The following is a 14,256-nucleotide window of genomic DNA, read 5'->3' as shown; positions in this document are numbered from 1 at the left end:
AATAACTATGTGTGGGACATAGTTTCTACTTCTTTGTTTATTCTAAGGAAGAATTATTTTGTTTATTTGATTATTAAAAAAAAATGGAAAAGTTGGTATCTGGGTTGCGGAATGGTAATAATTAAAGCTGTGATTGGTTGTTACTTAAACCTAGTCTGGTTATAACATTCACAGTTAAAAGCAAATGGCGAATTGGCTGCCCTCATAGTCCAGAAAGCAGGTCAGAATATAGTATTTACACTGCATACAGTGTTTATAAAAAGATTGAAGAAGGTTGCCCCTCCATTTGAATCATTCTAGATCACAAATTATACAGTACACTGGAAAGAAGAAGATAACTTACGTCGAGTCATTGTCCTTTTCTTTCTTCTTTATCCCAAAGGCCTTCCTGGTACGTTTTTTCAATCCTGAGAAGGAAAATGAAGCAATGGTAAGATTGACGTTTTTCAATGGTATTATTGATAGTTTGCACTCCACCTAAGGCAAGCGCTTTGCCAGGACTACTTATAGCTTTTGTTCATGGTCAGATGTTTGACGCACAAAACCTTGCAATGCTCAGGGGTTCTTGTAATTACAAAAATCATTTGCAAGAATCAATGCTATTGATAGAAAAATAATTTAACCTTGGAGGTTGAAATAAACAAAAATTGTTCAAATTTTTGTTTTTGTAACATCAATAATAAATGTTGGCAAGTTTATTTAACACATGCGTCCATTTCCTGTAAATAAATTGTGTGACCCCCTCTTCTCCTGCCCAAAATGCTTCCGGGAACCTAAACCAGTAAGCAACAAGAGCGATTGCCGATTTAAAAACAAATATAAAGAAATCTGAGCTCTAGGTTAATAATTTTAATTTAGGTTTATGGAATAAAAATATGTCAATATATGGACCGCTTGTCAAACAGAACATTTTGTGAAAAATTAAACAAAAATATTAGAAACACAAAATAATATGATATAGCCTGTCAATGGACAGAAACAAAAGATGTATTTTAGTTGCAGACTGGGATTTGAAAATCATACCATTCATTGCAAAACAAATTTAAAATTGGCAAATTATTCATACCTACTTAATAAACATAATTCATCCAAGATATACATAATCATATTATTGACCAACTTTGTGCTTGGATATTAAGAAAATGAAAGATTTAATTTGAGAGCAAAGAATTTGGACCTCTAGTTTTAGCTCTATTCTAGAATAATATAATACATATTTTTTAACTGACAAAAACAACACCACACATTTAAAAACTGCCCCTCAGAACACACTAATTCTATAGCAGCACATTAGGTTTTCTTTTCATTTTCTCCCTCTGCTCTGTTTCCCTCTCTTAAAATAATTGGAGCACAAGAACACCTTCTGTCAGCTTTTTGTGCTACCCTATTTTCCAAACTATAGGGCGCAGCTAAAAACCTTAATTCAGCCAGATATTTGTAAGTCCGCCTTATAAACTGGTGCGCCTAATATGGCGAATAAGATTGAAAATGCATACCATAATTATGCGTTACCATACAGTATTTGAGCAATGTTTGTGCAATAATTGATCAAATCGCTAAATATCACTGACCTTGATTGCAAAACATTGCTTGCAAGGGGAAACAGACCTGAGTAGTGGCGGTGAGCGCGGTGACACTTAACCAATAGACCACCAGTAGTATGTGTGACACAAAACAAGGAAACAGACCATATCTCATCATCACACGATTTTTACGTTGCCAGGAACAGTGGTTTGCATAGTGCACTTCGATAGGTTAAAACACTCTCTCCACTTCTTCACCAATGAATGTTAGAAAATGTAGAAGAGAGAATGTCTTTCAACAAAATACTGTACAAGTTCTTTCACATACAAATACATATTGAAAGGAGAGGTTATTGACGCACAGCTGAAGAAGTGGAGAGACTGTTTAACCTATCAAAATGAACTATGCAAACCGTTGTTCCTGGCACAGATGAAGAAGTGGAGAGACAGTTTAACCTATCAGAATGAACTATATAAATAATTGTTCCTGGCACCGTAAAATGGTGTGATAATGAGATAAGGTCTATTTCCCCGTCATGAGTCACTCATACAACTGGTGGTCTACTGGTAAAGTGTCAGCACTCTCAAATTTTAACTTATCCTGTTTTTTATTAAGGAAAGAGTTTTAAAAATGCTAGAATTTTGGTGCTTGGGTTGAATATGTGGATGCTTGAGCACCCACGAAAACAGGCTGGTTATGCCCATTGATAAAAGATCACTGCTGATTGAAAGATAATGCTCTGGGAATTGCATCATTTAACTAGACCCCTGTCCACAATCGCGCTATCGATAAGATTTTAGTTCATTGTGCAGCCCTAGCTTTCACGGTCACGACATGGGTTGAACTTCCATTGCATACTACATTCTACAGACGATCCCCTACTTATGACCATTCGACTTACGCAAAGCGGTCGATACAAATTTTTTTGGGGGGATATCGAAAAATATCCGGACATTGCTGTAAGTTAGATTTTGTATTGAGTGCACCCTTTTTCGAGTACAGGGCAGGACTGTAGTGCTTCCTTCCGCGCCTAGTGGCATGTGGTGGCACTGTGAGAGGTCACCCAGCTTCCACCCGGAAGAAGAAATCCGGCTTCTACTTCCTAGTTCGAGTGTAACCGTACTATGTGTACTGTACTGTATCTCTAGCGCGCTAAGAACTTTGAAGTTTGTATTGTTTAATATCTCATGCAGCCATTCAATATGGTTGGTGTAAAGTGTAAAGAAGAGGCGAGCCGTTTCATTTGAAATGAAAGTGTGGGAGACTGGGAATAGTGCGTCTAGTTAACTTTGTGTTATTGTTGCTATTCTTATAACTGTTATTATTAATATCATTATAATTGTTATATCATTGGTATATTTGGTGGGGAAGATGAAGGGGTAGGTAATATAAGCATTTACTTCTTACTACCCCTTTTCGAACATATAATGTAACGTTAATTTGTCGTTGAGTTATTGTTTTTGTTCCGTTTTTATTTTGATGTTTGAATAAAGTTTTCATTCATTCATTCATTCATTCATTCATTCTAAGTGGAATAAAAAGCTTGATGTGGTTAAGAAAAAGGTTGGGTCACTTTTTTCCGTCCACTCTCTTCCATGGAGGACCTTTTGAAGCACATCTGCCAAAAGTAAGTTTAACTTCACTTTATTTATCTTTATAGAGCATTTTATTTTATGAAATGTTTATTCTTTAGTACAAAACAATGCGGGTTACTCATACAAGTCCTAAACTTACATATATAAACCTTAAACATACAAAATATAGCACTGAAGCTACTTATGAACAAATTCAACTAACAAACGATCATCCGGAACGTCTCGTTCGTAAGTAGGGCAGCGTCTGTATGGTTTTGGTCTGCGGCACATATTAATTTAATGCAATAATATGTCCCTGTATAGACGGAAGCTCTTACTGTAGACTCAATTACATGCGCCTTATAGTCAGGCCGGTGCACCTTGTGTATGAAAAATATTTCACTAAAGACTATTTTTGGGGGGTACGCCTTTGAGTGCAGAAAACACAGTAAATCTTGTCATATTTTAAGTTGATCACAGCTGCTATTAAAATGAGTGGACAGCAATACCCCGGGGAAACTCTTACCCCAGATGAAAGTCCAGTTGTCTCCTTCCATCTCTTCTTTGCTAGTTTGCCTCTCATTCTTTTTTGTTACTCAACAATGACCTGGCTAATACCCGCTGGGCAGCTGAGCCCTCCACGTGCACTTTCTTCAATACCAAAATGCAAATAAAATGTGAACTTTGTCGAAGCAACCTTATGCTCCCCCTCCCTAACCAAATAGTGTAACACACACCAGGACAACTACACTGATGTAACACAATGCCCATGTCACACTGTTGCGCTTGATCCGTCCTCTGCTCAAATTCTCCACTAGCTAATTGCAATGACTTGTCAAATAATTAGTAAACTGTAACTTGTAGACAAAGAAACGACTCTTCATACAAAAGATAGACAATACCCTGTCTTGAATTTCTGTTCAGAATGGATATTGTGCTAAACCCTGAAAAAGTTGTAAGCATGTATTCTTAGCAGCGGTGATGTCGTCGAATCCTCTCTTAATGGCAAAGCTCAGCAGAATATGGACATTCGGACCATATGTCCTCTGCAGTTGTATATGTTATTTTGTTGTCAATAATCAGATGACATTTACCAATACCATGTGACACATCAAACAAGGTCTTGTGGCACATTGGTTAAGAAACACTGACTAATAGGACCGCTACTGTAAATCAATGAAATCCAATGTAACATATGGCAGCATACACATTGTATAATGACATCAGTACTTCCGCTCAGAAGGAAGCAGGCAAAACTGCTAATGTAATTTCTCCACGTCTTACGGGGAACACTAATATGATTTTAAGAATAGAACAATAATTAAAGTAGGCGTTTAGAGATTTTACTACACAGTACTTTAAAGTTCCAACATTAAATACAGGTTTGGCGTTACACTTTAGTAATCCGCTCCCTCATTTTAATGTACCCCAAACAGTAAAGTATGTTGTAATTATGCCGATACGTTGACCACATTTTAACCTTCAGGAAGGGATTGGGACACACATTTAACCATTGAGTTTAGGAATAACTATCTACAGTACAGGTATTTGACCATTGAATGTCCACGCCTTTGCAGTGTTACAATTTTGTCATTTGGGATCCTTTCTTTTATTCTTCTACCCACTCAAAAATGTTAAGGGGGACCTTAGCTACACACACATATATGCTTCTTTTGATGCCATCGGTTGTGTTCTTTTCCACCTGAATTCGAGAATGCCCACTATCGGCTTTCTTAAAATAACAAGTAAAGCAAGTAAGCTGCTGGTTTCCTTCTACAAAGCTACAGTGGGGAGCATTCTGGCATATGGCGTCACAGTGTATGGTGAGAGCACGGCAGCAGACAGGAATAACATACAGAGTTAACAACACAGGCCAGAAAGTCATCGGCTCCTCTCTGCCCAGTCCAGAGGACATTGCCATCTTGCGATACCATAGCTGTCAACAGCATAAAACACTTTCCACCACCTTTCTGACCTGAGGCCCTCTGGTAGGCGATACTGCTCCCTAAAATCAAGGACAAAAAAGCTCAGAGACAGCTTCTTCCCCACGGCCATCACCACCCTAAACGAACGCACAAAACTGTAAATATATATCTTGACTTATTTTTTGTTGCTCCTAAATGTTATTGCACTATTGTTACAATGTAATATTCATTTTCAATCACAAACATTGCACTATTATTATAACTTAGACCAGTCACTAAGCACTATGTTGTAAAATGTTTTTTTCTGTGTCTTATTAAGATTTTTTTTTCTCTTAAAAGTCTTTATTACATGTTTACCCTGGAGAGCCATGTCTAATTTTGTTGCATAACAAGTTTCACGACGTTGCTATAAATGACAATTCAATAAAAAAAGATAGCAAGACAAGCAATATGGATGGTAATATATACAGAGAAGAAAATAAGTATTTGAAAACCCTGCTATTTCTCTCACTTAGAAATCATGGAAGGGTCTGAAATTTTCATCATAGGTATATGTCCACTGTGAGAGAGATATACTATAAAGAAAAGTCCAGAAATCACAATGCATGATTTCTTAACAATTTATTTGTGCAATACAGCTACAAATAGGTATTTGAGGACCTGTACATCATCTAGAATTCTGATCCTGAAAGACCTGTTAGTCCGCCCATTAGAAGTTCACCTGCGCTCCATGTATTATCCTGAATCGGAAGCACATGTTTTATGTCGTACGGTGCATGATGACACCTGTTCACCCCCATACAGTTAGTAAGACTTTAACTTTAACTAGCTGTCCAAAGACACCAGAGATAAAATTGTACACCCCCACAAGGCTGGAAAGGCCTACGGAGTCACATTTTTCAAGTCAAGTCACATTTATTTATATAGCCCTTAATCACAAAAATGTCTCAAAGGACTGCACAGGATTACAATTACAAAATTGCACAATTACCTGATATTAAACCAGCATGCGGGCAAGGAACAACTCAAAAACCTCAGTGTGAGGAAAAAAGAGAAACCTTGAGAAAGGACCTCACATGTGGTAATCCCCTTCCAGGATTGACCAGGGTGAATTACAATTAGCATTACTGTACACAGAATAGTAAACATTAGGTAAGATGTTGAGGAGCAATTGCCAAGCAGCTTAGTGAAGAAAGGTCCACAGTTGGAGCAATTATTAGAAAATGGACGAATCTAAACATGACTGTCAATCTCAATCGGAGTGGAGCCCCATGCAAGATATCACCTCGTGGGGTCTCAATGATTCTAAGAAAGGTGAAGAATCAGCCCGGACCTACATGACAGGAGTTGGTCAATGGCTTGAAAAGAGTTGGGACCACCGTTTCCAAAGTTACTGTAGATAATACATCAAGACGTCATGATTTCAAATCATGCATGGCACGAAAGGTTACCCTGCTTCAACCAGCAGATGTCAAGGCCCGTCTTGAGTTTGCATATGACTATTTGGATGATACAGAGGAGTAATGGGAGAAATATTTGTGGTCAGATGAGACCAAAATCAAACTTTTGGTCATAATTCCACTAAGCGTGTTTGGAGGAAGAAAAATGAAGAGTACAATGCGAAGAACATCATCCCTACTGTCAAGCATGAGGGTTCTTTGGGGGTGTTTTTCTACACATGGGACAGGATGAGTGCACTTCATTAAAGAAAGGATGACTGGGGCCGTGTATTGTGAGATTTTGGGGAACAACCTCCTTCCCTCAACATGTGGTATGCAAGGTACATGGCAGCAGACACCGGGAACATCATAAACGGTCAACAACACAGCCCAGAAAAATCATCTGTTGCTCTCTTACCAGTCTGGAGGACGTTGCTATTACTAATTATTGACAAACTTAAAACGTAGGCCTGTCATGGACATGCTCGGGATGGTGCAAAAGCAAAACGCAGAACACAGATTAATGCAGCAATGGTTTTCTTATTTGGACCGTCTTCAGTCCACAGGTGCTCAAGGGCAGGGCAACAACCTTAGTCCGAGAGGCAGGCAAGGTGTCGGTGAGTAAACTCACATCAGCGAAAGTGAAAGTCCAAATGTTCGGCAGTCGGTAATCATGGTCAGAAAAGGAGGCAAGGGTTCCATACACTGAAACCAAACCAAGCTGTGATAAGAAGGCTTGGAACATTATGAGAGAGGCAACGAACTAGTACCAAGCCTAAAAACAGGAGTGCTTGAAAAGTGATCAGGAGAGGTGATTATGGAGCAATTAGGAGAAGTAACACCGGGAGTGAGTGGAAATCCGAGCCAAAGAGGAAGTGACCAAAAAAGGCATGGGAAACTGGTAAAGCCAGTTTACAGGAAGTACCTTGTAAACATTGCCTATCTATCCTAATATTCTTTTTTTCCTTTAAAGTCTTTTAAATTATGTTCATCCTTGGAGTGCCATGTTGAATCTTGTTGTCCACAATGCACAATTTGTTGTAATCAATCTAAATAATTCTAAATTATTTGTTAATCTCATCTCATCTCAATATCTGCACCGCTTATCCTCAGTAGGGTCGCGGGGGTGCTGGAGCCCATCCCAGCAATCATCGGGCAGTGGGCAGGGGACACCTTGAACCGGTTGCCAGCCAATCGCAGGGCTTATTTGTTAATGTTATTCTAAATTGTGGTCACTACGAAAAAAATAAGGGCTGCAAAGACAGTTAACCCAAGTTGAACAGGATAGGTCAAATTATAAAAAGTATACATATATAATTAATTACGTGTGTGCAACTCAAATGCGGAAAATCTAAAGTAAGTTAGAATTAGATCGACTGACGAGAATTAAAGTGGAAATACTCTATATACTCCCCTGGCAGGGATAAAGTGGTAAATGATTCAATAAAGCTCAAGTGTTCACAATCTCACTCTGATAATGATACAGATACCCAAATCTTAACTAGTCATCAACGGTGTTGGGCAGGTTACTCAAAAAAGTAATTAGAGTTACGCACTCCTTCTTCCAAAAAGTAACAGTTAGTAACTGAATTATCCATTATCTGCACCGCTTATCCTCAGTAGGTTCGCCGGGGTGCTGGAGCCCATCTCAGCTCTTTTCGGGCAGTGAGCAGGGGACACCCTCAACTGGTTGCCAGCTAGTCGCAGGGCACACAGGGACACACAATTCACTCGCTCATTCACACCTAGGGACAATTTGGACCGGCCAGCTAACCTAAAACGCATATTTTTGGAATGTGGGAGGAAACCCGAGTGCCTGGAGGAAACCCACGCAAGCATGGGAAGAACATGCAAACTCCACACAGGAGGTTTGATCTCATGACCTCAGAACTGTGCCGCACACGTGCTAACCACTGCCCCGCAGTGCTGCCCTAGTAACTGAATTACTCTATAGTAAAAGTAATTAGTTACCAGGGAAAGTAACCATTTCCGTTACTTTAAAAAGCAGTTGTATGACAATGAATTCAAAATTTCGGGTCCCGAAAATTTGGGTCCCAGACAAACCTTCAGGTTTTTCTTTTTTTGCTGTAATACCTCCATTACCAATTATTACGTGATATTATGCACATAATGACTTAAAAAGATGGAAAAATGAAGAAAAAATAAACAAAAAATGGAAAAAGGAAACAAAAGAAAAAAGAAATAACAAATGGAATGATAAAAAAACAAAACAAAAAGAATAAACCTTACATGTTTTTAAATAAATACTTAAAAACATGGGAAATATAATTAACATTTCTGAATCTACAAAAAAAAAGGATAATATACCAAACAATTTTAACCTTTTTATGCTCAAAAAATTTAAAGTCAACAACACAGAGAACTATCCAAATAAAATGCATAATGACCAATAATAAGAGAAAGAATGCGTCTTGGAGGGAATCAGCTGTTGACTGGTGGGTAGCAGGCTCCCTTTGTTCACTTCCAAGAGACGGTTTTGTCAAAACTCAGCTCTCATCCGCCTTTTCTTTCGTTGCATTACAAAATACTGTATTCGTAATCGGTATCTAACCACTACACGATAGTCGCTATTTTAAATGGTGACATGATCTGATATACTTGACGTCAAACAATTCTAAGGGAGACACGCCGCCGTTGGCGTTTTGCAGCCAAAGTAACGTAACACTTTAGACCGTCAGTAACGGCGGAAAAAGTAATCAGATTACCGCGTTACTGAAAAAAATAATGTCGTAACGGCGTTAATCCCAACTTTGGTCATTATTAATAATACAACGTATTGATACCAATAACACATGAAATTCCTTTCCCTTTGTAAAGAAATGATATTTAAAAAAACAAAAACATAATTAATTTGAATTGCAATATTATATTTGTCCTTGATAATGCATTTATTTAATGGTAATTTACCATTTCTTTCATATCAGGTTACTGATTGTCAAATAGCCACAGAAAGCCGCCGATAGCGAGTACTGATTCCCTAAAAAAGGCTGGTATTGGCATCGATAGAGGAGTGCAACAGTGATTAGTACTGAATTCAACCTAAGTTATACCAACCAAGATGAGCTCTACACTATGTTCGATAAAGCCAAATGAAGAAAAAAAATAACACCAGTAAAGAATTGCCTGTCACGAACCAGGACAGGAAACAGGAATGAGAACCTAATAGCGTAACGTACTCACAGTTTATTAGGGAGAGGAGGAATGCACGCACACTCGATCGATGGTCGCGGAAGTGGATTGAGTTCCGAACAAAAGAGTGGTCAAAATCAAACAGATCAGGCCGAAAATAAAACAGGATCAAACACGGGCAAATTCACAGAACTAGGCATATCACACAGAGTTTAGGGCCCGGTCACACAGCTGTTTGCGTCTGTATCGCGGGTAAAATTTTGCGTTTTTTTTTTGCCCGTGGTTGCCTGCGGTGGAAAATGCGCAAAATTGGCCAACCCGCTGTTCATCCGTGGTATGCCCGCGAAACAGACGCCGGCGGCTGTTCCGCTTCCTCATCGCGTCAGTTCCACGTCCTTTCCGCGTGTGGACCACGGGTATAAAAGCTGCCGAGCCGGGCTGTAGAAATCATAACCGCTCAAGACACAGTCCCATGAAGATCAAGATTTCAAGCTATGGCCCCGAAGAAGAAGCCAATATGTTATTATTGTAATAGTTTTTCATTTTTATTTTATTATCTTGTTATGAAATGAAAAGAAATGTCAAGAAATAAAAATGGATTACGACGAGGTCACTACAGTGACGGGGATCCATGTTCACCCCTTGACGTCTCGAGCACAACTGACGTGTGCTCGGCAAATCGCGCTGAATATACGCGGAGAAAGGCGTTTGACCGTCACACGCGTTACACACGCTAATTCACGTGATAACGCCGCGATACAGGCGCAGAACAAACGTGCTATGACCGTGCTCCACCCGCGATTACCCGCTAAAATTCCGCGTCCTACCCGCGTGTAACCACGCCCTGGCCGCGGCCGTAGCACGTCGTTCCGCGTCTGTACCGCGTCACATCCGCGTGTGTACCACGTGTGCCGCCCGCGGTTACCCGTGGTCTAAAGTTTGAGCAGCGCAAAACTTTTTCGCGTGGCCAACCGCGTGTGAATTTCTTGCCGCGTGTAAAGCACGGCTGTATCTCGTCTGTATCGCGATCTCAAAGCGTCCAACAGAGTCTGCTTCACAGGCAGAAATTTCTGGTCGTGATTCAGCCGCGATACAGACGCAAACGGCTGTGTGACCGGGCCCTTAACAGGAGTTTTGCAGACGCTCTGACCCCAGGCAACTCGCAAGACCGCGTTTAAGTAGTCCAGCAGCAATCTGTCAACGCGTTTCAGCTGGTGTCAGTGGGCGGGGCCAATCGGGGCCCGTGGCAACCGTGACAGAACCTGACGCCGCACGCGGGGACCAATTGAGCGCCATGGCAACCATGACATTGCCTTATATGTAAATACAATTCTGTTTATTGTTATTTAGATTTTTTTTCAAAGTTTGAATTATATTGTAATTTTGATTTAATAAAGGAAATATACAAAAAAGAATCATGTTTACTGGAAATTAAGAGTATCTAAACATTTAGTGTTTAAAAAAAAATCATATCCCTGTTTTGAATGTTAAAAAGTAGTGAATGCACCAGACCCACAAACACTTTCTATGTAGCATAAATACTAATACCACAAAGGGATTAATGATTCAAGCTCTTTTGGAACACAAAAATGATCATTGAGGGCTGCTGAACAAGAAAATCACAAAAGAGCTGTATTATCAGTCAAATATACGTTAAGATCACCAATTCCCACTGAGGTTCCAACTCTCCCCCTGGAAACAAGGCTCTGGCTGCTCTCCTAAAGAGGCACAGAACACTTGAACTGCTCCCTGGTCACTGCAGTGAAAGCAATGAGAGAAATGCAGAGGTCAAATTTCGTGTACATGCCAAAAACGATGATTCTGTTTCTTTCTCATTCCTATTCATTTTCCCATACAGAAGTGAACAAATAACAATATTTTTAATGCGGATTTATCCCTATGTTAGACTACAACAGGGTGTGTCAGCGCACTCCGAGTGCAAAAAAAATCAACTTTTTTCCTGTCGATGCTAAAATAGATTGGATGTTATGTCCAGGGGACTTACACTACAAATTATTAACTTGTAGTAACAATACTGTTAGTCTTAAGACCGGACATAACATCTGCATCAGTTGCTAGTTTTGCAGATGTCCCTCATCACTACACTGTTAGGGGAAGTGTGTCAGTGCCACAAACAAAATACGGTTTCTGCACCACAACACTAAAGCCAACTCCTGATGCATCCATGTGTGCTTTGCTTTTATTCAATTGTGTTGCATTACAACTGAGGCACAGTGGATGATTGGTTAGCAGATCTGCCTCAAAGTTCAGAGGTCCTGCATTCAAATCCACCTACCAACCTCCCTGTTTGGAATTTGAAAGCAGTGGCTGGGTTTTCTCGAGGCACTCGAGTTTCCATGTATCAAAAACATACTGGTCGATTGACAGGTCAAAATTGTCCCTAGGAGTGTTTAAGTTAATGTCTATCTCTGTGTGCCCTGCGATTGGCTGGCAAACAGTCAAGGGTGTCCCTTGCCCATTGCCTGAAGTCAGCTGGGATGGGGTCTAGCACCCCCATGAGGATAAACAGTTGAAGAATGAATGAATGTATTGTGACTGAAAAAACAGTTTTCAAACAAAGTACATTACTTATACAGCCATACAGAGAGAATGCCTGATCTCAGGGTCGAGCCTGGCTAGTACTTGGATGAGAATACAAGGTGCTATATATTTAGTCAGATTAAGAGTCTTTTCCTGCTAATGGTAAGCATGGAAAATAATACCATCTGCTTCATGTGGGAGAGAAAACCCAAACCCATAAGAACCGGATGTACTTGCTCAAGACACACCACAGGAAGAGATACACAGGCGGTTGAGGGATTTGTGACAACTACCTATGTTAAACAAGAGTTACCTAAATTAATTTACTATTATTGGTTTGAAGGTGACTTTGATTTACTACATACCGTATTTGCTTTTCTTTATGTCAGACTTCGATCAACCATGCTTCTTTAAAATTATCAAATGTTTCGAAAAATGAAGAAAAAGCCCAATTTTTTCAAACTGAATTCAATGGAATTGTCTTTATTTTAACAATGTAGTGAACATTGTTCCCAATGAGATTAGATACGGCACTACAACAAAAACACGTAATAAAGACTGAAATGAAGGTCAGGGTGAATAGGCAAAACATATTCACAATGTAGTGTTTAGGGACAGCCTTAACTGTAAAAATTGTGCAATAAAAATAGTGCGTCGTAACAAAAGTTCAATACATATAAGTGTAATAGGCAGCAAAAAAAACAAAAAAAACAAATACGTTCGTAAATTAGATAAGGGTACCCATTTTTCAATGGAACTGACAAGATACATTCATGTTCATTCATTTGCACCCTTGTTTAGGGTGGTGACGGCCGCGTGGAAGAAACTGTCTCTGAGCCTATTTATCCTTGTTTCAAGGGACCCTTATTAACCACAAAAGGGCAACAGCTCAGAGAGGTGGTGACCAGGGTTGGAAGAGTCCTTTCTAATATTGATGGTTCTGTTGCGGTATGCTATTGACTTGTTGTTTCCTCTTTGAGGGTCTCTTTGGGCCACGATAGAAAGACGGAGGTCACATTTAATGTATAACGATTACACACATGCATAAAAATCGTATTTCACTAAAAACCTGCATGGGGAAGTGTCTAAGTGTGACTGTGCATCATGGCAAAGTGTCATGAGATTTGGTAAATCTACTCTATATTTGATATTTCATCCTACTCCCATGTTTACTTTACTCACTGCTTCTAAAATGTGTCTGCTGTTCTGTGGTGAAGCTACTGTGTACAAATGAATTCAGATGAGTCCGTGAGTCATTCATTTGAGAGCTGTTGGGGAAAGAGATGAAAGACAGGCTTCTATCTATCTATCTATCTATCTACCTACCCTGGTCATATCCCTCGAGAGGGGTAACCGACAACAAGACAAACACATACAAAAATAAAGAAAATTTTAAAAAAGGGAAAAAGTAGCATATTCGTTGTTACAATATGTTAACCCATTTTGTAAGAATGACAATAAAGGTATATTCTATTCAAAACTATTCTAAAAAACACACACACACATTTTTGGACCATGGCCAACCCAAATACCCAAACACACAAACAAGTTAAGCACCTCGGCACCCAAGTTGGTCATGCTTTGGTCCATCCAGATGAAACGGGACACAAGACAGCGGCCATGTCACTCAGGTCAGGGTGACACAACACACTCTTCATTTCAACAGCAGGGCCCGACAGCTTTCACTGGTTTACCCCTGCCGCATCAAACGGGTGCCCTGCCCATCCCTTAGAATGCGTCCAAACATCCCACTATCCTTTCACAACACCTCTCCACTCATTCCTATCACCAACAAGAGCTCTAGCTTCCACTATATTTAGACCTCTTTCCTGCAGTACACTAATAATACTATCCATCCACGTCAATCGCGGCCTTCCTCTTGGTCTCCTGCCATTTACTTCTGCGAAAGACAGGCTTAACCCCCGCAAATAGGTATTTTATATCAAATACTGCATGCCATTAAAATCATTTTTTCTTTGAGAATATTTCATACTGCACAGGTGTCGAAACAATTTTATGACATGGTTCAGGTAGGTTGTAACAATATTTTGAGTTGCCCTTTAAAAAAAAAAAAAAACAACTCATGTATTCATATAGACACAC

General features: G+C 39.6%; 1 protein-coding gene across 1 annotated transcript in view; it reads right to left on the bottom strand.

Annotated features, from left to right (window-relative positions):
- Positions 1–14,256, bottom strand: part of sgip1a (SH3GL interacting endocytic adaptor 1a) — a 71,184-nt gene that overhangs the window by 47,991 nt on the left and 8,937 nt on the right. The window contains exon 2 of the mRNA XM_088350475.1: positions 344–407. Coding sequence (XP_088206601.1) covers positions 344–407 — 64 coding nt within the window. The remainder of the gene's footprint in view (positions 1–343; positions 408–14,256) is intronic.

This window comes from Urocampus carinirostris, chromosome 12, assembly GCF_059441175.1.
Source record: "Urocampus carinirostris isolate Australia breed hairy pipefish chromosome 12, RoL_Ucar_1.0, whole genome shotgun sequence".
Classification (NCBI taxonomy): domain Eukaryota; kingdom Metazoa; phylum Chordata; class Actinopteri; order Syngnathiformes; family Syngnathidae; genus Urocampus; species Urocampus carinirostris.
Note: the sequence above shows the minus strand (reverse complement) of the source record. Positions and strands in the feature narration are given on the sequence as shown.